This window comes from Stenella coeruleoalba, assembly GCF_951394435.1.
Source record: "Stenella coeruleoalba genome assembly, chromosome: 19".
NCBI classification, from domain to species: domain Eukaryota; kingdom Metazoa; phylum Chordata; class Mammalia; order Artiodactyla; family Delphinidae; genus Stenella; species Stenella coeruleoalba.
In genome coordinates, this window is record NC_137165.1 from 15,999,426 (window position 1) to 16,024,583 (window position 25,158).

The 25,158-nt window shown below is 54.3% G+C and overlaps 1 protein-coding gene across 4 annotated transcripts in view; it reads left to right on the plus strand.

Moving 5' to 3' along the window:
• SEZ6 (seizure related 6 homolog) overlaps positions 1-25,158 on the plus strand; it is a gene marked incomplete at both ends in the record, with an annotated part of 43,924 nt that overhangs the window by 12,746 nt on the left and 6,020 nt on the right. For all 4 annotated transcript variants that reach the window (XM_079903535.1, XM_079903536.1, XM_079903533.1 and 1 more), the window contains 4 exons: positions 7,489-8,157; positions 8,593-8,726; positions 19,095-19,290; positions 23,264-23,449. In XM_079903535.1, the coding sequence (XP_079759661.1) occupies positions 7,489-8,157; positions 8,593-8,726; positions 19,095-19,290; positions 23,264-23,449 (1,185 nt within the window). The remainder of the gene's footprint in view (positions 1-7,488; positions 8,158-8,592; positions 8,727-19,094; positions 19,291-23,263; positions 23,450-25,158) is intronic.

Consider the following 25,158-nt stretch of genomic DNA (forward strand, 5'->3'; position numbering starts at 1 on the left):
GTGACGATTTAAATGTAAATTCATGAACATGAAATCAAATTTAAAATTCGGTGTCTTGGTCTCACCAGCCACATTTCAAGGGCTTACTAGCCATGTATGGCTACTGACTACCATGACAGACGTGCAGACATAAAACATTTCCATCATCATGAAACGTTCTATGAGACAGCACTGCACTAGGGCTGCATGGCCTTTGCGTTTGAATCTGACACATCCAAACTGGTAACTTGGGAACTGCCCTTCCCTGGGTCCCAGTTTCTTCACCTATAAAAGTTCATATCTCAGAGTTATTGTGGGGGGATAAATGAGTTAATTCTGGTAAAGCACCTTAGAATGGTGCTAGGTGTATGGTAAATTCTCAGTAAACAGTGGCGTTCAGTATTTTTTTCACAGAGCCCTTTGTGGCTCACCAGATCCTGGAATGTGATACTTTTTCCATTTTACTGATGGGGAAATGAAGGTTCGGGATGGGGAAGTGATTTGTGCAGGGGGACCAATTAGCCTGTTAGGGGCGGGACCAGAACAGGTGGGCTGACACCTGGGTGTTGCCTGCTCTACCCCCATTACTCCCTCCATCGGCAAGAAGACCCCAACGCTGGAGATGCCGAAGCCCAGGGTTACCCGCCCACCCCCAACCTAGTACAATGGGGGAGGTAGCTGTTCCTGGCAGCTCAGGAAGCAGCATGCTCTCTGTCGCTGGAGGCATGCCCACAGATGGCAGACAGCCCCAAAAGTATTGGAGGGTTCACTCTTCAGAACAGTTGGGCCAGATGCTCTTTGAGCCCCAAAATCTTGAGTTCTAGCCCTGCCCCAAGTTTACTGTGTGACCTGGGAAACCTCTCTGGATTCTGTTTCTTCCTGGGTAAATGAGGGAGGGATGAAATGCACACAGAGGCTACAAGGGCTCAGATTCTGGGGAGCAGCCGCTTCCTTGCCTAGGTCCCAGCCAGGAGGAGATGCCCCCATTCGCATTTGTACTCCAGATTTAACCGAACTGCCAGGAGTTGGCCAAGAGAGGGAAGTAAGAGGGTGAGATGGGGGATGGTCAGTGGCAGGGGAAGAGAGGGCAGTCTGGGGTTGCAGGGCCCACCAGCTTGTGCCGATAGACACTCTTCATCAGTTGCCAGTTGGGGCTGTGCTGGGGCACTGCCAAGGGTTGGCTGCCCATCTTCTCCCTGCAGGACACACCTCTGCCCACCCCTGCCCTCCCCTGCCCACTCCTCCTGGCCAAGGGCCAAGCACTTGGGGGAGCAGGGTGCCTTCCAAGTGTGCAGACAGGCAGAATCCTGGCTTGGAGAGTGTGTCCCCTGAGCCCACCTTCAATGTACCTGGCACCAGGGGTCAGCATTTGTGGGCAGAGATGCGGGAAGAGAGATGCCTTCTGCTAGATCCTTGGCCATGGACAAAGCTGTACGTGTGCTGAGGGCCTACCGAGAAGTGCTCCCAGGAGATCAGAGGAGAGAGCTGTTGTCACCCACTGGGCCAGGCAGGGATGGCTCCCTCAGTCCCAAGTGGGGATTGGAGCTGGATCTGGTAGGGTGGGAAAGTTTAAAGAGACAAAGTAGTGAGCAATAGGGAAGAAGGCGGAAGGCACCTGTTCTGGCAGAGAAGTTCCCTTTGAGTGTATCTGCCACACTCAAACCACTGCCCACCCTAACCACTGGCCCTCCAAGACACCACCAGGACTCCTTCCCCATCACCCCAAGCTGCAGTGCTCCCAGCAAGAGTGCCCTAGGATAGTGACGGCCAGGCTGGTGGGGAGATAGTCAAGAGGTACAGCTGAGGGCCAGTGGGAGCAGTAGACTGAGCTGAGCTATGGAGCGGCTGAGCTCTGGGTTCTAGTCCCAGGCTTGCCACGCATGGGCTGTGCAACCTCGCACAACTTACTTAACCATTCTGGGCCTCAGTGTCTCTGTCTCTTGGGAGGATAACTGATTACGCGTGAAACTGCTGAGGGCATGCTTAGCACTGAGTAATGGTAGCTGCCTGGCTGCAAACCACAGGAGGCAGAACGTGTCCGTCCTGCCTCTGCCATACCTTTTGGGTCCTGAAGAAGCCACACCCCCACTCTAGGCTTCCGTTTCCCCATCTGTTGTATAGGGCTTCCATTGCCTTTTCTGTTAATACAAGTAGTCGACAGCAGCAGACCTACCTCAGACACAGGGATACTGTGGGGTAATTATTTCAGTAGTAGAACATGGAATCAGGCCTCAGGGGCCCTATGTGGCCCTGCCAGCCTCCAGCTGGGGACCCTCAATTCAGGAGGTAGGCCTGGGCCCAGTGGAACCGTCGCTGTGGAGACCAGGCTCTGGCTCTGGGGGGCCCAGGTGCTCTTACTCCAGGAGCCTCTCTTCCCTCCCTCGGGCTCTGGGATAAAGGGGGTCCACGGGGGCCAGGCCCTCACTAATTCCCTATTAAAACGTGAAAGGGGCCAGAGAACCTCCAGAATAAACTCATTAGCTTTTATGGGATAATAAATGGATCCCATTGAATACTCATTCTCCCTATGCTGGGCCAGCCCAACCTCCAGAATCCTGAGGGGTAGCTCCCTGCCCACTGTATCCCCAGGTTCCCCCTGTACCCACCTGCAGTCATGCTCCCCTCAGCTGAAAGCTGGTGCTACCACAAGTTGGGGATCAAGCCTGACCTTTCTGAGAACTGTGGGGTCCCCTTCCTGTGCCAGCCGCTAAGGCCAGCAGGTCCCCCCGCCCTTGCAGAGGACGGGGTGGGGCTGGCCGTTGGGAGGATGGGCCTGTCTCTAGATGGCCCTCACCAAACCCAGGAGATCCCCACTCCACAGCTGGAGAAGCAAAGGCTCGAGTGGGCAGCCCCCTGCCCAGTCACACCGCTAGTGAGACATAGATTGGGGATTGGAACCTGAGGTTTTTCTTTCTGTCTGGAGCAGAAAGATCTGCAGACACAACAGCACTAAGCAGACAGCCCGCCTGGGCCTTAGGTGGCATCTGGAGTGTGTTGCCTGGTGCAGCATTTGCCCCAGGCAGGGACCACCACCCTCCGCCATTGTCTCCACACAGACCAATTCCAACTCCTCAGCCCGCAGGGGCAGTGACCCTTGGCAACGTCCTGGGCCTCACTGAGCCTCAGTTTCCCCAACTCTCAGACAGGGACAGAACACCTACCCAGCTGGATGCTATGAAGAAGAGTCCCCAGTCGTTGTGGCTTTCCCTAAACAGAAGCTAGCACCGCGCCCCATCTAGATCCCAGTCTGTGCAGGTGGAGCACGCGGCCCCCTGTCTCCACCCTCATCCAGCTGGGCCCAGGGGAGGAGCGGGCAGGTCAGGCGGCTTTCCCTGGGAGGCCCCGGCGGGGGCTAAGAGGAGGGGGCTTCCAATCCCAAGAGGGGCCACAGGGGGGCGGCGCGGGCCGGGAGGCGGAGCGGGAGAGAATCCACTGGGGAGGCATCCTGAATGGCTCATTAGTGCCGATGAAAGCCTTTTTTCATTTCGTCTAAATACTTTAAACAGGGCTCCCTCCGATGTCTATTTGCATAGCTTGAGAGCTAATGCGGGGGGAGGGCCCAGGAGGCGGCAGCGGGGCCCACCAGGGCTGGGGGCTGCCGGGAAGCTCCGCGGCAGGAACGGCGACAGGGTGGTGTGGGAGCCGAAGGGTGTTTCCCAGTCCCAGCCCACCTGGAGGACGCAGCCCCCCGGCCCCCGCGGGAGCAGCAGCCCAGGGTGTGCATTCCTGCGTTTCGGCACCGGCACCGGACAGGTGGGGATCATGGGGGGCTGTTTTGCTGTGGGCCACTGTCCCCCACATACATGCCAGCCTCGGAGGCGGCTGCCCTTTGCGCAGCGCGATGCAGTATTATCCTCCTTGTACAGCTGAGGACGCTGACATGCTCGAGGTCACACACACTGCCACACAACAGGGGACATGGTCGCCCAGAAAGGAGAGGCCTCACCCGGGCCAGCTTCTCCCAACCCTAAAGGCCTGCTCAGTGCTGCCCTGGCAGGGGGCTGCCCCCCTCGGAGTGTGGCCTCTCCCTCTGTAGTCCCCGCCACCAAAAAAAAAAAACAACAACAAACAAACAAAAAACCCCTGCTATTTAGAACAAAAAGATTCTCACAGAACCTCTCCAAACTGCCCGTTTTACAGCTGAGGACACAGAGGTGACTTGCCCAGGCTCACTTGACTTTTAAGTGGCAGAGCTGACATTTACACCCCAGTGTATGTGTGACTTGGCATGCCCGCCCTGCGGAGCAGTGTCCTCGGCTTCTGGTTTGAGTCCCAGACTCAGGTGTGCTTTGGACACAGAACGGGGGCTCCCTGGGTCCCAGCCAGAAGGCTTCCTGAGGGCCCAGCTCAGCTCAGCCTCAGCTCAGGTCCCAGATGCCAGAAACTCTGGCCTCAGCTCCACTTCTAACCTGCATAAGACCGTGGACAAGTCCATTCCTCTCTCTGGGCCTTAGTTTCCTCAACTGGCTAGAGGACTCTCTGCTGGGTAGCCCCAGTCCCCTCCTCCTGTGAGGCAAGCTAGTGTCCTGGAAAGACTAGGGCTTTGTGAACCAGATCAACATAGGTTCAAATCCACCTTTGTGTGACTGGACAAGTCCTCACCTTACCTTTCTAAGCTTCAGGTTCTTTTTCTGTAATGTGGGAATAAGAGTCCCACCTCACAGACTCGTAGCGTCAATTAGATAATCCAAGATACGGGAACGGCCCAACTCAGTGTCTGGCACACATTAAGGTGCCTGATGAGACTGGGCATTTGGGTCTCTGACACCTCCTGCTGCTTCCCCTGCATCACACTCCCCGTTTGTCAGTCTCTACACCTTTGGTGTAGAGACTGACCAGGCAGAGAGAACCCCAGGAACCTGGGGAGGGGGCTCACAGGGCCTCAGGATTCCATCAGAATCATCCAGGGTGTCTGGAGATGCCCTTTCCCTGGAAATGGCTTGTCTCCCGGAGATTATCTTACCCTCTCTGATAGTGGGTAGCGCCCTCCAGGACCACGTGGCAGCGGATTGTAGAATCAATTTGCTTGTTTGATATGCTATCTCGATCCCACTTAACCAAGTGCTCAGTCCCCCCAGATAACACAATCAGTGCAATCGACAGTGACGGGAGGTGCCCATTAACTCTGCTCCATTGCCCAGCACCCACCTGGCAGCCAGCGGGAGGAGCTGTGCCCGCTACGGTCCCTTCCTGAGACAGAGGCACTCCCTCTCCCAGTGAAGACTTCCGCAGGTGCCTACCCTGGGAGCCTCTGCTACATCTCTTCTTGGGCAACCCTGGAAGGGGACACTGGAACCCTAAGGCTCCAGTCTATGTGATGAGAAAGGCTCTTCTTCCTTGTCATATGCTATGATCACTCTCAGGTAACCTGGCAAAGACCGTGTGACATCTGGGGGCTGGGCAAAGAGAATAGCCCCGTGCTGGCATGTCAGAGGCACTCCCTGGACCCTCCACCTGACTCAGATGAAACACACGGGACACTGCCAGACCGTCTGCTCCAGCGGGTATGGGTCTGGCTGGGCATCTAGTTTGGACACTGTGTTGTCAGTGTCTGGTACAGAATGCCAAGGCACAGATGGACTCCTTTAGTGAGCATCTCAGGAGATAGGGGTTGGGCCTCGTTCCTCAGGGCTTTGGGGCCCCAAGGCCCCTCTGACCCAGAGCAGTGGAGAGCCCTCTGACCTGCACCCCCCTCCCTCACGCCAATTTCCTCCCTCCTCCCAACTGTCTGACACATCAGAGCTACCATGGTCTCCTGGACAGAAGGTAGGCCATCTGCCGCTTCCTCACGCCTGCCAATCCATGGGGTGGGTGTGAGCCTGTGGAATGACAGCCCCACCATCGGATGTGCAGAGGAACCAACCTTCTCCTTGCAAACTCTGTTATCTCACCCTGGCTGTGTTTCCCTTCAAATCTTCATGCAGCCATTTTGAGAGCTGTTAAAATCAGAATATCTTCCCAGCCTTCTCCAAACTGGCAAAATTCTATGTGAAGTGAATCTGGAGCCAGCATCCATTGACCTTTTTCTGGCAGTCAAGGATCTGGGGAGCCTAGTGGGCCACAGGCAGAATATGCATCATCTCTTCAGCTATGTGTTTAAATAAGTCAATACAATCAACAGCATAGCAACCTCAGACCAGTATCAGCAAATAAGTTTCTTCTTCCATAGCCTATCTAATCAATTGGTAGTGGCTGCCTGGATAACTGTGTTAAGAAGGATTCTGAAGCCCCATGTGGCCTCAGCAAGAAATAACCAAAATTGGTTAATAATGTCTACAATGGATTGGGGGGGAGGGGCTTGTAACATGCAGATGACCCTACTTTAGATCCTGCCCTAGATGGCCCCTGGCTTGTGTCAAAAGAAAGATAAAGAGAATTCAGAGAGGCACAGCAAATGGGAAAGGGAAGTAACATTATCTCAGTTAATCCTATAAAAGAAACCCCATTTTACAGATGAGAAAAATAAGGTTCGGGGAGTTTGTTATTTGCCCAAGGTCACACAGTCCCATGGTGATGGATTTGAAGCTACATCTGCCTTACTCCAGAGTTTACATCTGCCTTACTCCAGAGTTTAGCTTTTGTAGAAGGACAAAAAAGAGAGAGAGAGAGACAAAAGAAATTATTTTCTGAAAAGTGAGAGAAATAGGGCATAATGGGACCCCAACAAAAATGTCGTCATGTGTCCGTGAAGGAATCCAAATATATGAAGCATTTCCTGAGACTAATGACCAGGTTCATTGAAAACAGAAAGTGAACTTGAATGCAATGCCCTGTAATCTCAGGCAGAAAAGTCACACTGGTGGGGGATGGCACTCTTGCTAAGGGTGTCATCTCCCGTCTTCAATTACCTGGTCGTTGACTTTGAGCAAGTCATTTCCTTTCTTTGACCTTGTTTCGTCATTGGTAAAATAAGGCCTTTGAGCTACGTTAGGGATGAGAAATATTTGTTCGTCATGTTGGTCTGAGGTATCAGGCATGGCTGCCTAGAGTGCTGTGTTGAGAAGGATTCTGAGGCCGAATCTGAGAACAGCCAGGAAATAGTGCAATGATAGATTAGTAATGTCCACCTCTGGTGTTGGAGGAGAAGGGATATCTCATGTGCCATCCTTAAAGTATGTGATATCATCTATCTTCCAGCTCTAAAATTCTATAGCTCCATGATTTTCAACCATGAGGACATTCCCCAAGGCTCTATGTCAAAAGAGAGGTGGGGGCTTCCCTGGTGGCGCAGTGGTTGAGTCTGCCTGCCGATGCAGGGGACACAGGTTCGTGCCCCGGTCCGGGAAGATCCCACATGCCGCGGAGCGGCTGGGCCCGTGAGCCATGGCCGCTGAGCCTGCGCATCCGGAGCCTGTGCTCCACGACGGGAGAGGCCACAGCAGTGAGAGGCCCGCGTCCCGCAAAAAAAAAAAAAAAAAAGAGAGGTGGGTCTCCTACTGCCTGGACTAGGTGTGATGCTGCTCACTGTGGGGCAGGAGGAGAACCTCTGATCATCTGTTACTATTTCAGGACTTTCCTCGGAGGCCCCTACAGTGGGGGAAGAGCAGGCCCCAGGCATGGAGGAGATGGATGGGGAGCTGACAGTGAACCCCACACCTGAGCAGCCAGAACGAGGCATCCACTTCGTCACAACGGCCCCTACCCTGAAGCTGCTTAACCACCACCCCCTGCTCGAGGAATTCCTACAAGAGGGGTTGGAGGAGGGGGAGACAGAGCTGAGGCCAGCACAGCCCTTCCGGCCTGACCCACCTACACCATACACCCCGAGTCCCCTTCCCCTTCTGGCCAAGCAGGACAGCCGCCCCGTCTTCACCAGCCCCACTCCAGCCATCGTGGCAGCACCTACTCAGCCCCAGTCCAGGGAAGGACCCTGGAGCCTGGAGTCAGAGCCCTCTGCACTTCATATCACAGCTCCCCTACCTCCAGGGCCCAGTATGGCAATGCCCACCCCAGGCCCAGCAGAGAGGCCCAATACTACACCCCCTAGCAGGGCATGGACTCCGACCCGAGAAGGTCCTGGAGACGTAGGCAGGCCCTGGGCTCCAGAGGTCATGTCGCAGACCACAGGGCTTGGGATTGAGGGGACCGTCACCACCTCTACGGCTTCAGGAGATGATGAGGAGACCACCACCACCAGCACCATCATCACCACCACCATCACCACAGTCCAGCCACCAGGTCAGCTACTTGAGGGCTTGCAGATCTAGAGATGGGAATGGGGGAGCTGAGGGGCCCCTGAATTCCTCCCTCTCTGTCACTGTGCTGGCCTGCCTTGCCCTTGGGAACCAGACAGACCCAGGTTCAAATCCTGATTGGAAGCAACTACAGCAGACCTTAGAAATTTGATCTCACCTCCCTGAGCCTCATCTGTAAAACGGCAATAAGAAGACCTACCTCATTGAGCTACTGCCAAGAACTGAGATAAGATTGCACACAGTAGGTGCTCAAGAGAAAGGGGTCCCCTGCTTTTAACAGGGTAGTAGACCTCCCAAGGGGTGAGCTTCACCACACACACACACACACACACACACACACACACACGCACAGGTCAGCCATAGTTGGATCCACTTCGCCAGAGCTGGGTTTAGCCTTATGTCTCCTCCTGCCTCCCAGGCCCTTGTAGCTGGAATTTCTCAGGCCCAGAGGGCTCTCTGGACTCCCCCACAGCCCCCAGCTCACCCCTTGATGTCGGCCTGGACTGTTTCTACTACATCTCCGTCTATCCTGGCTACGGTGTGGAAATCAAGGTGAGTGACCTGGATTCGACAGGGGCAGAACTGGGGCTAGTGTGTTATCTTTCCGGAAAGGTGCTGGCCATGGGGGCGGGGGGTTGGGTAGAGATGTGCAGGGTCAGCAGTTGGACAGGGACCTAGGGCCAGGACCGGGCAGTGGGCCTAAAACATGGTTGGATTCTGCCCTGCGCCTCAGGGAGTGAAGAGGGTCCTGCTCCCGCGCAGCGATGCCTAGGCTGAGAGGGGCTGCTGGAGAAGCACGTGTGCCTATCCTCTTCCCCCAAGGGTTTAATCAGGAGCTCAGGAGAGCCTGAGGAGGGGCTCTAGCCTCGATGGGCACGGGATTGGGTGAGCATCTGAATCCATGCGTCTGAGTTGAAAGAACCCAGGGCGGCCTTGTTGGACCTGTGAGAGCCGTGGAGCCTCACTCACTCATATATTCACTCGCTCTTGTATTCACTTACTCTTTCCCTTCAGCAAATACTCCCTGAGTAGCTCCTCTGGGCCAGGCCCTGTGCTGGCTCCTGGGATGCAGAGGTGGGAAGAAAGACATGGCCACAGCATCAAAGGTGACCAGCTGCTGGGAGAGCCAGACCTAGTGCCCAGCCCCCTGCCCCCTACCTTCCTGGGCCATCTCATCCCTCCCTTGGCATTAAGGCTCCCTCCTAATCCCCAAACCTGAGCCTGCAGGTCCTCATGGCTGTTCCACAGGCTCCACCACCTCCACAGGCCCCAAACCCAACTCTTTCTTTTTGTTCCCCCAAACATGCTTGCCACCCTACTCCTGTCCTCAGAGACTGACCCCAACCAGCCAGAAACCTAGAGCAGGGCCACCACGGTGCATCGTAGATGGCATCCCTGGAGCTGTGTGACCAGAGGCACCTTGGCCCTTCCCTCTCCCTGTTCCACCAGCTCCCTGATGCCCAAGTTCTATCACCATGACACTCCCCCAGACTCAGATCTACCGGCTGCTCCCCCTCTATCCCAACCCCCACGTGGTCCAGCCTCTCTCACCCGTCCCCTGATGCTGTAGTGGATGCCTCACTGGTCACTCCACTCACGCTTGCCCCCATTACCATCCTCCACCCACACTGCAGTCATTTTTCTCAAATGAAACTGATCCTACCTCCCACGTCTCCCCCAAGGGCCTCTAAATCAAGGCCAGTGCCTCTGGGCCCATCTCTAGCCACTTCTTCCCTTGTTCTCTACTCCTGCTTTGCACTAAACGGCTTGCAGCTAAGGGAATGGGTCAAGCGCACTTTCCCCACAAGCCCCAGTTTCACCTACTGGTCCCTTTGCATGGAAGAGTCATCCTCCTATCTCCTCCCCTAGGACTCAACCCTGGCATCACTTTTTCTGGGAATTCTCTCCTGATCCCCAAAGCCTGGGGCATCCCCCATCCTCGCTCATCACGCTGTCTCCTATGGGTCTGTTTATAGCTGTCATCTCCCTGGTTAGACTGTAAGCTCCTTGAGGGGTGCCTTGGTGTACACGGCCCAGACTGGGTTCTCCATGGGCTGACTGAATGAGTGGACAAATGAATGGAGGTGGGGAGGAATGAGGTGACATTTAATGTGACTCTGGAGACTGAATGGAGGTGGAGAGGAGAGGCATTCAGCCCAGTTGAGGGAATCAGGGCGGTGACTGAGGAGCACAGGGAAGGGGCAGAGGAGGAGTCCAGGGAAGAGGACAGCTCTGCCTATCCCCCGTTCCCGGCCTGCTCCCCACGCATCCCAAAGCCCCTGGATCTGGGCCTAAAGCTCATCTGTCCTGGGGCAGCACCCTCAGCCCTGCCCTCTGGGGATGTCAGGTCCAGGTCTCTGAGCCAGGCCCTGCGGAGGGGGACATCCTCCCAGCACTGGTGGGCCCCTCCCCTTCTTTCTCTAACTGTTTGCTCCTGTTCTGTCAAGCCCTGTGCCCCTCGCTCTGGTCTGACTGGGAGGGTAATTAGGAACAGCCACCCCACCTCCAGCCATTAGCACTCAGTGCCGCTTAATTAAGGTAATTAATGTAAAATCAACACCTAATGAGTGGTGGCACTGGCTGTGGCTCACCAGGTGGAAGGCACCAGCTGCAGGTGTGGGGAAGGGGGTGGGAGGGGGCAGATGCCAGGCTGGCTGCCCCTCTGCAGGCCTGGGCTGGTTCTACCCCCAAGCCTACCATCCCCACTGACGCCCACTAGGCCAGGCCGGGCCCAGTCCCGAAGAATGGGCCGGGCCCATTCTCTCCACAATGAGGCAAGATGCTGCCTCTGCCTGCCCTGGCCCTGGCCCAGGCACAAGCCCCACCCTGGATACCCAGCCTCTCATGGAAGCCCCCGGAAGCCCTGGAAGCCCCGTATCTGTTGTCTGGTTCTGCCACATTTTTTTTATCAAATGTAAAAGCTGTTACCAGGCAACCTTGAGAGGAAGACCTGCCACAGCCCTGGATTGCTGTCAGGAGACATAGCAGGCAGATGAGGGCCCCGCCCTCTACCGTACCACCACTGGGCAGAGTCCTTGGGGACCCTGTCGGCCCTGATGGCCGGAGAGCACCTGAGGCCACGGCAGGGAGGGCTGGGTGGGGATGGACAGAATCATCAGGGCTGAAGCAGGGTTTAAGGTTCTTCCATGGCCAGTTCCAGCAACCTCTGCTCCTATCTAAGCCTTCTGGCCACACCACACAGGCCACTTGGGGACCTAAAGAATTAATGACACTGCAGACCAATACCCAATGGGTAGTTGAAAAACTGAGGCCATGAAGGAAAGGGAATTGCCCAAGGTCACTCAGTTAATCATTAACTAATGTTTTGGTTTTTTAATTAATTAATTAATTTATTTATGTTTGGCTGCATTGGGTCTTCGTAGCTGCGCGCGGGCTTTCTCTAGTTGCGGCGAGCGGGGACTACTCTTTGTTGCAGTGCACGGGCTTCTCATTGTGGTGGCTTCTCTTATTGTGAAGCATAGGCTCTCGGTGCGCAGGCTTCAGTAATTGTGGCTCACGGGCTCCAGAGCACAGGCTCAGTAGTTGTGGCGCACGGGCTTAGTTGCTCCGCGGCATGTGGGATCCTCCCAGACCAGGGCTCGAACCTGTGTCCCCTGCATTGGCAGGCTGATTCATAACCACTGCGCCACCAAGGAAGCCCTAACTAATGTTTTTTGATGAGTGAATTTGTTCCACAAGTACAGATTGAGCAATTACTACGTGCCAGGCTCTGTACTGGGCACTGGAGACATGGATCTTCACAGTTAGTGAGGGAGACAGAAATCATAAATGATGACCCCCCCCAAAAAAAAATGATGACCACAGAATGCACAGTGCTGTTGGGGATAGGAGTGGGAAGCACAGAGGACGATAGGAATTCCAGGATAGGGCACACTCCACCATGGGGGGGCCAGAGGGGGTCAGAGAAGGCTCCCCAGAGGTGATGATACCTGCTCTGAAGCCTGAAGGATGAGAGGCCAGCAGCCAAGCCTCAGCTGGAAAGCAGCAGGTAAGGCAGACTGGCCCTTGAAGCCTGCCCAGGCAGTTTTGAACGGGTGACCTTATTGCCTAGGAGCAGGAGGTGGGCTTAATGGTTTCTGGATTGCACTCCTGCCAGAGGCTAGGCCTGAGTGCAGTGCCCTCCTGCCCAGGGCTGGCAGTCGGGCCAGGCCACGCTGTGCACTGGGGGCAAGACAGATGAGACAGCTGGAATGCCCAGGAGGCTGCCCACTGCTCCTTCAGGCTTGGGGAGCGCTTGTGGCTTCTTCCCATCATGGGTAAGCCCCTGCCTGCCCTTCCGTGAATTCACAGGGATGGCTCAGGGTAGGTGGAAGGGATGGAATCCAGGCAAGGGGACTGGAGGAACCGTGGGAGGAGAGGAACTTTTTTTGTTTTTCGTTTTGGCCATACCACACGGCATGTGGGATCCTAGTTCCCCAACCAGGGATCGAACCTGAGTCCCCTGCATTGGAAGTGCGGAGTCTTAACCAGTGGACCACCAGAGAAGTCCGGAACATCTTAAAGACCCAAAAATCACACTCCTGTGCAGGTCAGCCTGACACCATGCTGAACCCCTGCCATGTGGCCACAGCTCAGGCTAAAGGCTGGGCCCCTGGGCAAGACCCTCTCAATCCCCTCCTTGTGAGGAACAGCCTCAGGGGTTCCAGAATCCCTAACAGCCCATCTCTCCATGGCTTAGACCACAGCCCCTCATAACCTGCTTCATCCCTGGCCCCCACCTCCCCTCAGGATGCTGCAGCTATCTGTGCCTTCTGAGGCCGAGGGTCTGGGCTGCCCGTAGGAAGAAGGCCAGGGCCAGCCCTCTGTGATGGGAAGAGGCTTGCCTATTTCAGCTGGGGATTGGGCACTGGGCTAGGCTCTTTTTTAGAGAGATCCAGAGAAGACCCTTCAGGGTGGGTGGGCATGAGCCCCATGGCCCATGAGGGTCCCATTTCCTCTCCAGGCAGCCAGCTCTCCTGAGAGCTCCAGGCCTTTCTGGGCCTGGCTCACGTCTCTCACTGTGCTTGGCGTTCCAAGAACCTTCCCGCTGCCAGCCCCATCTTGGCTTGGGTGCTCTCTGTACCATCTGGAGCCTGGACACAGCTGCCCACAGTCCCTGCCCTAGTGCCCCAGATGGCCCCATTGGAACACTGCTCTCCCATGCCAGCCCAGCTGCCAGTTTGATAACCAGAACACCCTACCCTTCTAGGCCAGGTCAGGGCCAGGCCTGATATGGACGCAGGAGTAGGGTGGTGGGTCAGGGGGGTGAGATTTCTCAGCAAGCTCCTCTTTCTTGGCTCCTAGAAGGCTTATCTGAGGGGGGGTCACAAGGGAGGAAACAGGTCTAGCCCCAAGGATTTAGGCCCCTCTTCCCCTCCCTAAAGCAGACCCTACCCCATAAGTGTTTGTAGACAAGCATCAGTTGAGACAAGAGCATAGAGGCTGTCACATAGAGCACAGAAACTGAAAGTGGGCTTCCAGTCCCGGTTCTGCAGCCCATCTCTCAGTCACTGGGCTAAGCCCTGGCCTTCTCTGGGCCTGTTTCCCTTTCTGTTAAAGGAGGTTGAACCAGATGATTCTGGCTTCTCCCAGCCAGTCCCTCTGAGTGTGGCTCCTTTTCTGGGTGGGAAGCTCCCTCATAGCTCAGAATGGCAGTGGTATCTCAGGCCCTTGACCCTGTTTCCTGCTTCCTAGCAGCTCAGAATCTGGGCTAGGGAGAGGGTGGCTCCCAGGTACAGTGCCTCCCAGGCAGAGCCCTGGCAGACCTGAGGTGAGGTGGGTCCACAGCCTGGGTGGGGCCCAGGTCTCTCCAAAAACGGGAAAGAGGACTGCTCATGCGCCCTCTCTGTGCTGAGCCCCATACAGGCAGGATCTAACTTAACCCTTATAACCCCATGAGGTGGGTGTGATTATCCCATTTCACAGATGAAACTGGGGTTCAGAGATGTCATGTGACTTGCCCAAAGACCTATCAACTAGTCGATGATGGAGCTGGGAGTTGATCCAGGACTCAAGAGTCCCTATTCTTCCCCTGGCCCAGAAGATTGTCCTGTTGCAGAAAGAGAGTTCAGTTGGGAACAGTTGGAGAACTCCATCCCCAACCCCTTTTCTCAGCCCAGCCCTGCCTGCTCCTCTAGGAACCCCATCTGGAATTCTCCCAGTTTCGGGGGAGAGGCCTGGGATGCTTGCATGAAGACAAAGCACTGGACCAGGAATCAGGAGTCCTGGCCTGGAGTCCTGGCTTTGCCTTGGATTTACAGTGTGACCCAAAGAGGAGCTCTCAACTTCTCTGATTACGAGGTTCCCTTCTCTATAGGCTGGAGGTAAACACAGCCTGCCCTGCCTCCCTTATTGAGGTTTTGTGAGATCTGTGAGGATAATGGGTGTGAAAGAGCTTTGAAAACTGTAAAGGATCTCATGGGAAGAATTGTGATTCTACTACTGTTGGAGTGAGGGAGCACATGTATGTGTGGACATATGTGCCAGGTCACGTGTTTGAGGGAGTTGTGTGCATGCGGTGGGTTTAATGTCAGAGTACACACACAGGTGTCGGTGATCAGGAGAGTGCAGTGGAACAGGGGCCGTGGTCAGCTTCTGGGAGTGGGACTCAGGTACTGGGGGAGGGGCTTACACACAAGTCATCCCTGAGCTCATGGCCCGTGCAGGGTTGTACTAAGATGATTGTGTGCAAGGACTTGTGGCACCATCCTGTCTATGAGTCGCACCATTAGAGCATGTCCTAGAGACCGACTGGCAGCTTCCATGGGGACAGACAGGCCAGTCAAGGCTGATGGTCTGGGGTTGGCAGAGGGCAACCTGAATCCTCCCCACCTCCCATCCAGGAAGGAGTCAGCCCCCTCAAAGCAGCCATATTTCCTTCCTTGAACTGACCCCTGGTCTGCTGGAAGCTGGGCAGTGTTAGACAGCCCAGAGTCCTGTGGGAATTGTACTCAGCTCCCTCTGCTTCTGTCTTCCCCAGCCTGATCCCCAGCTCCCCTCTTGTCACTGGCTAGGGGTGTGGGAAGACAGCCGTCGTGAGCAGAGCTGACATTTCAATCTGTCTCCTGAGCCCTTCAGATGCCTGCAAATTACATCAAGACTTCATCACCCCCCTTGTCTAACACCAAGCCCTGTCTGGCCCCTGTCAGGCCTGGCCCTCAAACAAGTGACAAATTACATCTGGCCACTGTGGCAGGCCTGCAAGTGGGTGCTTGAAACCCAAGGGACCAGCGCTGCATAGACAGCCATTTTGAGAATAGAGTACCTTCTGGATAAGAGCCCCAAGTAATCAGGCCCACTCCATTCCATGCTCTCATGGCAACCCCTGCCACCAGGCCAGCTTTGAGGGGCCCATGCCTTCCCCAGATTGGAGGGGGACAGAGGTCTCAGCTCCCAGTTTTCTCAGCTTTACAGGCTTCTGGGGGGAAAGATGGCTCAACATCTTGAAAAAAGCCCAGTATGGCCAAAAACCACCTCCCTGCTAAACCTGGCGGACCTGGGACCCAGGAATAAAGATGTCTAGAAATCTGTCTGCGGGAGACACCCCCATGAGGTTAGGAGGAAGGGAGCTGCCTTTGCCTCCAGCAAGGCCAGGCTCTACTACTTAACACCTGTGTGACCTTAGCCTCTCCCAGCCTCTGTTTACTTAAGGGGACTTTACCACCCGCCTTACAGAATTCTGGTGAGGATGAAATATCTGTAAATAGTACAAGGCTTGACACATTGTAGGCGTTCTGTGAATGGTAATTGTTGTTATTGCTGTTGCCACCGTTGCTGGCTAAAAAGCAGGGTCAGGAGCTGGAAGATAGGGGTCAAAAGGGTGTTTGTGGGAACTAGGAAAAATGCTAACTTCACGTCTACTTCTCTGCCTTCACTTCATTAGTAATTCCCCTGCGGTGATGTCCTCCCTTTCTCCTCCTCCCAGGCCGGCCCTGCCCCCGTAAGGCGCTCTCAGCCCCACCTGCTCCACGTGCTCTCCCTGAGCCTGCAACCCCTCCACTCCCCCCTAGAGGATTCCTGCTGCATGCATTCAGTCCCACTTAAGGCAGAATTATATGCTGCCTGGCATCTCTCGATAATTACAGATTCCACGTGTGTGTGTCTTGTTTGCCCAACTCTAGAATCACAGAATCTCCAAGTTTGAGGGGACCTCATCCAGCCTCCGCCTGCTGCAGGAATTCCCTGAGGAATGTCCCTGGCAGATGGTCCAGCAGCCTCCACCCAAATGTGCCCTGGAGGGGAGCTCCTCATGGAGAGGCTGCACATCTGCCCCAGCACCCTGCCTTGCGTTTTCTCTTCAGCCCCAAAGATCCCCTAGGCCTTTTCTCCCAGGCAGGGGAGTCTGCAGGGCACGTATGCTCTCACCACCCACAGTCTGAGGGGCCCAGAGCCTAGCGCAGCTGCGTCCTTGGACCTGGCTGGGCTCAGCATGCTCTGTGCTTCTCAGTTTACAGAAATCTGCAAGGAATGTCCCTCTAGCGACCCACACATTCACCCTTTCCACACATCTTTATTGCAACTGGCCAGGGAAGAGGGCATTGTGACCCAAAATGCTACCTTTAGGCTTTATAAGAGAGACAGACGGTAGAGAGGCCTGAAGTAAAGGAACTGACTGGCCTGGCTTGGGAGGCAGAGGATGGTGGCCCTGAGACCTGAAAGAATGAGCAGCTTCAGCAGGAGAGGAAAAAACGGAAGGCATTCCCTGGGCTGGATCCTGCATATGCAAATGCCCAGAGGAGGGGAGTGAGGCATGGCCTGTGGCTGCAGTGAAGATAAGAGGCTGGCAGAGCTGCTGAGGCCAACTGTGAGCTGGGAAGTTTGGACCTCTTCCTGTGGACAATCTGAAGTCACCCACAGGGTTTGGGTAGGAGAGAGACATGGTCCAATCTTGAGACAGCCGGGGCCAGGGAGATGAGTTGGGGATGGGAGGGGTGAAGGCCAGGTGAGGAACAATGGGTGGGGGGGAGGGTGGTAGGTAATCAGAGCCAAGATAGAGACAAAGGGATGGAGAGGAGGAATCAACTGAAATATTTGGGAGATAAGATTAGGAAGGATTTGGTAACTCATTGGATGCCACTTAACTAGCCCAGGAGGATAATCTGTGAAGGTCCTACCTCAGAGCAACATAGTAAGGACCTTGGAAACCATGTAGATCAATGCTTCGGAATCACCTTGTTAAAATGCAAAGGATGAGGACTTCCCTGGTGGCGCAGTGGTTTAGAACCTGCCTGCCAATGCAGGGGACACGGGTTCGGGTCCTGGCCGGGAAGATCCCACATGCCTTGAAGCAACTAAGCCCGTGTGCCACAGCTACTGAGCCTGCACTCTAGAGCCCGGTGTGTCACAACTACTGAAGCCCGCGCGCCTAGAGCCCGTGCTTCGCAACAAGAGAAGCCCCCGCTCGCCGCAACTAGAGAAAGCCCGCGAGCAGCACCGAAGACCCAACACGGCCAAAAATTAATTAATTAATTAATTTTAAGAAGAGAGAAAGAAAGAAAATCAGAGATATAAAAAAAAAATGCAAAGGATGATTTAGTAGATCTTAGGTGGGGTCTGAGCTTCTGCATTTCTAACAAGCTCCCCGGTGGTGCTGATGCTGCTGGCCCAGGGACCACATTCTGAGTAGCAAAGATTCACACTAGGCATTTTATATGATGGAGAAAATGAAGCTCCAATAGTCGGCATACTTGTCCAAGATCACATGGTTAGGACTAGGTCCCAGACCTCTGGGCTCCCAATCCAGTGCTCCTTTACCAGGCCACACTAACACTTCCCCTCTGGGCAGAGTCTGTTGCTGTCCAATCCTTGTTGAATGAAGGCATGGAGCCCAGAGGATGCTGCAGGGATTGAAGGTCTAAGGGTGTTGGGGTGGTGGCAGAGGGGCCTGTGACAGCCAGAGGAAAGGACTGGAAAAAGAGGCCCGGAGAAGAGAGAACAGAAGGGTGGCTGGCACGTGGAGGGGCGTGGCATAAGGCTAGGCTGAGCAGTCAGCAGAGGCCAAGTTGGGCAGGGCCTCGAGGGCCACAGCAAGGAGTCTGGACTAGATACTGTGGTCTTTGTGGGCTCACTGGAGAGCCACGGATGATTTAAATAAGGAAGCACCATGAGCAGCAACGTATCAGGGCTATTCACTGGCTGCAATTCAGAGAATATGAGGTGGAGGGAGAAGTGGGTTAAGCCCTGCAGGCAGGGAGGCTGGCAGGAGGCTGCTGCGAGGGTCTAGGTGAGCAATAACAGCGAGGACAGGGGAGGTAGCAGCGGGGATGAAGGGCAGTGAACAGAGTTGGGGGCCAGTTGACAGGAAGGAATGACGGATTTGATGTGGGGTATAAGGGAGGAGGAGAGATGCCAGTTTCTAACTTGGGCCTGCAGATGGATGGTAAGGTCATTCCCTGAGATGGGGAGCCAGGGGAGCTGCCAGCTGGGGGAAGCGGGTGCTCAGTTTGAGGCAGGCTGGGTGTGAGAGGACAACAGAGGATGTTCAGGGGAAGCTGATGTTTAAGAGCCCACCTTGCTGGCCAGGCCCTCGGCAGACACCATCTAGTTCAACACACCAACTGCATCCCCACCTTACCAATGAGAAGACTGAGCCTAGAGCTATGAAGGGACAGGAAGCATTTGGTGTAGCTGAAAAGCTTTGGAAACAGAAGTGTTTACAAATCCCACTTGTGCTAATCTCTAGGTGACCTTGGATAATTTACTTGATATCTCTGAACTTCAGGTCCCATTTCACAGGGTTACTGGGAAGGTAAAATGAGCTCTTCCTGCACTGAAGTGCCTAGCTCAGGGCCGGGGCTCCAATGCCCAAGGGGCACTGAGGATTGGCCATGCCCCGGGCCTGCAGGAGCCTGAGGGCAGCAGGGCTCAGTCAGCAAAAAGAAGCCTGACTCTTCTGCTTTGCTCTGTTTATTCTATGGACAGGTCCAGAACATCAGCCTCCGAGAAGGGGAGACAGTAACTGTGGAGGGCCTCGGGGGGCCTGACCCCTTGCCCCTGGCCAACCAGTCTTTCCTGCTGAGGGGCCAGGTCATCCGCAGCCCCACCCACCAAGCGGCCCTGAGGTTCCAGAGCCTCCCACCACCCGCTGGGCCTGGCACCTTCCATTTCTACTACCAAGGTAGGCCTGGGTAGCTGAGGAAAATACCAGCCCAGACTGGCTGCCCTCCTGGGGATCTCTGGTGCTGTTACAGCCTGGGGGAAGCATGGAGAGACTAGTAACATACAACTCAGTTGCCCAGGGAAGCTCTGTACAACTGGAGGTGAGTATTGCCCATCTGATACCTCCAGGACCTTCCCTGTTCCACCTACCACCCTGCAGAGAACTGGTCTCAAAGGGGGACTGACACAGAATCAGGCAGCCCCAGGTGTGTCCCTTGCCACTCATTCATTCAGTCAGTCAGTAAACTTTTCCTAGGCATCTGCTCCTTGCGAGGCCTGTGCTAGAGACTGGCAGTATCAAGATCCAGCCAAGTCCTTGCCCTCAAGGAGTTCAGAATCTCCTCAGGAGGCAGACACCTAACAGGCAGTAACAATAGAAGGCCTCTCCCCAAATGCAAGGGGGTCGAGGTCAAAGGGGCTTGATAGTGACCATCTAAAGGTCCTTAGCTACCAACCTGGCCTTCCTGAACTGCCTCACCTGGCCATGTCCCAGTCAGCTCAGAACACCGCTGGAAATAGGAGAGTGGCATGATGTAATAGGAAAATCACAGACTCAGGATATGGGCACATCTGTGTCTGAATCTCCTTCCCACTGGCTATTGACCTTGGACAAGTCATTTGACCTCTCTAACCCTCCTTTTCCTCTGTTGTAAAATGAGTCCAAAACACCTACTCCACAAAGTCATGGTAGGGATGAAACAAAATGGTGCATGTCAAGGGCTTAGCACACATCCAGAAAGAAACCGGAACTATGTTAAGGAGCTAGTAGGATGGGAAAGGGAGGAAAAGGGGTTTGGGACTCTATCCCTCTCCCATCAGTATCCCTGTTGGCCCCTTCTTCCCCAAAGTCTTCTTGATCCCTTGCACTGCTGTGACAAGGTAACCAGTTCAGACTGGGGAGTGCTAATGGGGAAATGATTGACATGAACAATTGGCTTGCATTGTCAGGGACCACTTCCGCGGCCCTGCCAGGAGCCACAATCACTCCTCTGGAGATGGGGATGCTTGGACCCCTCCCCTAAGGAGTACTCACCCCTTCCTGGCCTCTCCACCTAAACTGGGGGAGCAATCTGGTGTGGCAACAGGGAGCCTGGTGGCCATCAGGGGCTGGTCAGGGGCTTGTCAGAGGCAAGGGGCCAGCTGAGGCAAGGGTGAGCGTCTAGGCAGCCCGACCAGCCTCCCTAACGGCTCATCAGTCCTCCCTAGCAGTGGGCATAATCATACCACGGTAACCTTCTCTCTTGCTGCAAATTCCTTTGCACAAACCCCCAGACCTTCTCTCTGTTGGGCCAGACAAAGGTGGCTGAAAGGCAGCGAGTTGGAGGCCTGGCGAGGGGTGCAGACCCCAAGGAGGGGCTGGGAAAGCTGGCCCAGTCCTGCCTCTTTCTCAGTTCCCAGAAGCCCTCCCTCCTCGCCCAGTTTTTGTCAATGATCAGCTCTTTCCTTAATGAGTGTAATTCCCCTAATTATAGGCTGTAATTAGCCCTGATCCCAGAGATGGGAACAGGAGCGTGTGCTCATACGCGCATCTCCCTGGGCTGGAGAAAGAGGGTGCCAGAAGAGGGGGTGAGGGGCCCTGTACCCACACCCCTGTCAGAGCTATCCAAGATAATGTTGGAGATCATAAGGTTGGACCCTCATCTGCAGAACCAAATTCCAACTCCCCTCCCACAACCTCAGGCAGGGTGAGGAAGTAGAAGGTCCTGCCAGGCATCCCCCTCCTCCCTCCTGAATATTCCTGGCACTGGACTTGGCCCCAGAAACAGATGCCAGGGAGAAAATAGCTCAACAGATTTCAGTGATGCAGGCTCCCCGGGAACAGTCGTCATGGCAACAGGAGGAAGCTCGTCTTGGGAAGTGGCACTTTACCCACCATGGAGTCTGGGGGCTTCATTGTCTGCCCCCAGCCTCCTGCTCTCACCTCATCCCAGCCCAAGTTCCTAATCTGTGAAATGGGGGACCTCCCTTCCCGGACCTGTGATAAGAACTCATGGGGAAGATGGAAGTACAAGTGCTGAGCACGACCTCTGGCTCATGACCTAGACTGCCCTCAGTGTCACTCCCCCCTCCATTCTGGGTAGAGTGTCCCATCCCATCCCAGCCTGGGGTTTCTCCCCAGATCATTGTGAGTGGCCGCCCTGAACAACCACCCAAGACAGCCTTCATTATTACTCTCAGGTTTCTCTGACTCCTGAGCCCAGGTTTCTACTTCATGTGGGAAAGCAGGTGGGAAAGAGGAGATATAAAGCAGTGGGCTCTAGGGCCAGGAGTTTCAAGCACCCACTCTACCACTTACTGACTATGTGGTCAGGGCAAGTCCCTCAGTCTCTCTGAACCTTGGTTTTCCTCACCTGAAGGTGAGTTAATAACCCCTAACTTCCTCCTAAGCATGTTGTAGACATCAAGTAAGAAGAGTGTGAAGGCACTTTAGAGGCTGGAAGGTGCATGCACATGAGTGGTGCTTTTGTTAATCAAACTTACAAACAATAACAGCGAGCTGGTGTGTGCAGTATTTGTTCTGGGCCAGACACCGCACATATATCCTCTCACTTAACCTCTCATGTAACAACATTGGATGCAAACTCCAAATGGGTGGGTAAACAAGGAAACTGAGGCACAGAGAAGTTATGTAACTTGCCCAAAGTGGCACAGCAAGTAGGGGAGCCTGTATTCAAACCCAGGCAGTCTGACATCAGAGCCCACCTCCTAAGCACTGCCCCATACTGACTACCAATCACAAGCAATCACTCATTGGCCATTCTTTTAAGAACTCTGTGAGAGACGGATGAGTAGGAATCATCTCCCCCTTTCACAGACCTAGTAACTAAGACCAGGACAGGTGAAAATCACAAAACTTGTGTCTGGACCCTCGTCTGCCCAGAGGCAGGCTTTTCTTATATTCATACAAAGGCACACAGAGGCTTGTAGAGTCCCTGCCTGGACCTTTCTTCCTATCCACCTAGTACCATCGGTAAGGGTGGGCCTCCTCCACCCCGAGACCCACGAGTGGTTCCTCAGTCTAGACGGTCCTCATCTCTCCCACCACCTCCGAGGGTTTGCAGACTATAGCCCAGACTCTTCACTCAGCCCCTCTCCTTGACCACCTCTCAGACCCAAGCCCTGACCCCTATTTTTAGCTAAGGCCCCAGTTTGGCACTGGATTGGGATTGGCCGGTTTTTTTTTTTTATAGGATTTGCTGCCACCATTCGGTCATACTTGGTATGACAGTTCTAAAAGTTACCAAGTTTCCCAGGGCAACTTGTCCCTCCCACAACTTCCTTGAAGGCGTGTCCTGCCTTGCCACCCTCGACCCATCCTGTTTTTAAAAAGTCCTCAGCCCTTGCCATCAAGCTTTTTAGCATTTCTCAGTGAATACTGGGAAAGCTTTTACTGTCTCTGACTTAAGTGTTTCCTGCTGTAATTCATATTTGTCCCCTATAGGAAACATAATATCAGTACTTTACATCAGTATAGGCTTTTCTCTATTTCAAGTTCTTTCACATCTACAAGTCATTCAATAAACATTTCTTGGTTCCAGAGGTACCAAGCTGAATAAAATACTATCTCATTTATTCTCACAATATCCCTGTAAGTGGGCTGGCATTTTGAACCTCATTTAACAAATGAGGAAACTAGGACACAGAAAGGCGAAGTAACTTGCCTAAAGTGTCAGAAAGCTTGGACCAGAACCCAAGGCTCCAACTTCCACCTCTGTACTTGCTCCATTAACCAGCCCAGGCTGCCGGAAATATCACTGGCACCTTCTGGGGAGGGGATCAGAGTCTCTTCTGGAATTCCTGATGCTTCCTCTGACACCTCAAGGCAGGCTGGGGCAGGCCCCTTTTGCCCTGGCTATGACTCAGCCCACTCAACACACACACACACACACACACACACACACACACACACATCACCCATTCTCTCTCTGCAGCCTATCTCCTGAGCTGCCGCTTTCCCCGACGACCAGCTTATGGAGCCGTGACTGTCACCAGCCTCCACCCAGGAGGTAGTGCCCGCTTCCACTGTGCCACTGGCTACCAGCTGAAGGGTGCCAGGCTCCTTACCTGTCTCAACGCCACCCAGCCCTTATGGGATTCTCAGGAGCCTGTCTGCATTGGTGAGTAGCCCCAGGGGACTCAGAGCTGAACAGGGGAGTGAGGTGGGGGGCTCATTCCTGCTCTCTGTTGCTGTCTGGCACCTTCATTTGCTCTCCATAAGGAAGCCAGAAAATGGCCACACACATCAGCGGCGTTCACCCAACCTGCACTTATTGAGCACTTACTGTACGGAGGCACCACAGGTATACAGAGCAGAATTAAACAGGGACTGTGCCTTCAGGGAGCGCACAGTTCCAGGAAATGGGAGTGAAAGAAAGTACATGGGTCACCAGCTTCCAGAGCAGGGAGTTAAAAGTACCAATGAAGAGGGAATTCCCTGGCGGTCCAGTGGTCAGGACTCAGTGCTTTCACTGCTGTGGGCCCACGTTCGACCCCTGGTCGGGGAACTAAGATCCAGCAAGCTGCACAGTCAAAAAACAAAACACAAAAGTACCAGTGAAGAGACAGAGTGACCTGGGATAGGGGGAAGCAATCATCCTTAGCTGGGTACTTAGGAGGCTTCCAAGGGGAAGTAAGCGTTGAAGGTTTGACTTTTTTTTTTTTTTTTTAATGAGTGTTGAGTTGTATTAACTATTCATACAGCTGTTATTTAGATGATCATATGATTTTTCCTTTGATCTGTTGATGTGGTAAATTATAGTAACTGATTTTTAAAATTTATTTATTTTTTATTTTTTTATTTTTGGCTGTGTTGGGTCTTCGTGGATGCACGTGGGCTTTCTCTAGTTGCGGCGAGCGGGGGCTACTCTGTTGTGGTGCGCGGGCTTCTCATTGCTGTGGCTTCTTGTTGCAGAGCACAGGCTATAGGCGTGCAGGCTTCAGTAGTTGTGGCACGTGGGCTCCATAGTTGTGGCACGTGGGCTCCGTAGTTGTGGCACACGGGCTTAGTTGCTCCGTGGCATGTGGGATCTTCCCAGACCAGGGCTCGAACCTGTGACTCCTGCATTGGCAGGCGGATTCTTAACCACTGCACCACCAGGGAAGTCCCTGGACATTTCAGTGGAGGGAACAATGTGGGCAGTGACACAGAGGTGAGAAGGTGAGGGAGCATTTAGGGACACAGAAAACAGCCAGGTTTGGCTGAGGCCTGAGACATGTGGAGGGGGCAGTGGGAGGGCCTTGAATGTCAGGCCAAGACACTGGGTGGGGAGCTGTTGAAATTTTGTGAGATGGGGAGGGAGGGGCTCAGAACTATTCCTCAGGAGAGACAGCCGGGTGGTGTCTGGAGGCTAGGCAGCCAGCCAGGCAAGACGGTTTGAACTTAGACAATGACTTCGGGAATGAAGAGGAGGGAAGTGTTTCCAGAGTCACTGATGAGGGAATGGGGGGAAGGAGGAGACTCCCAGGTTCTGGCCCTGGGTGATCAGGGAGTCTGAGACTGCTGCCAGTGGAGTGGGGCTTGTTGGCAGAAGGGAGATGGAATGTTTAGTTTGCAGTGTGAAAGGCAGCTTGGGTTTTTGATACTTATTTCATTCTATAAACTCTTTCTAGGTGCCAGGTATAAGCAGAGGTGAATAAGCCAGACACGGGCTCTGCCCTCAAGGAGCTCTCTGTCTGGTGGGAAGACTGGAAAGCAGCTCAGGAAGTTCAGTGCAGATGGAGCTGTGATGGGGGGAACTCAGGGCACAGTGGGGATCCAAGGGAAAGAGAGCGTCTCCAAAATGAGGAAGGAGACAAGGAAAACTTCCCAAGGAGAAGGCAGGGAAGG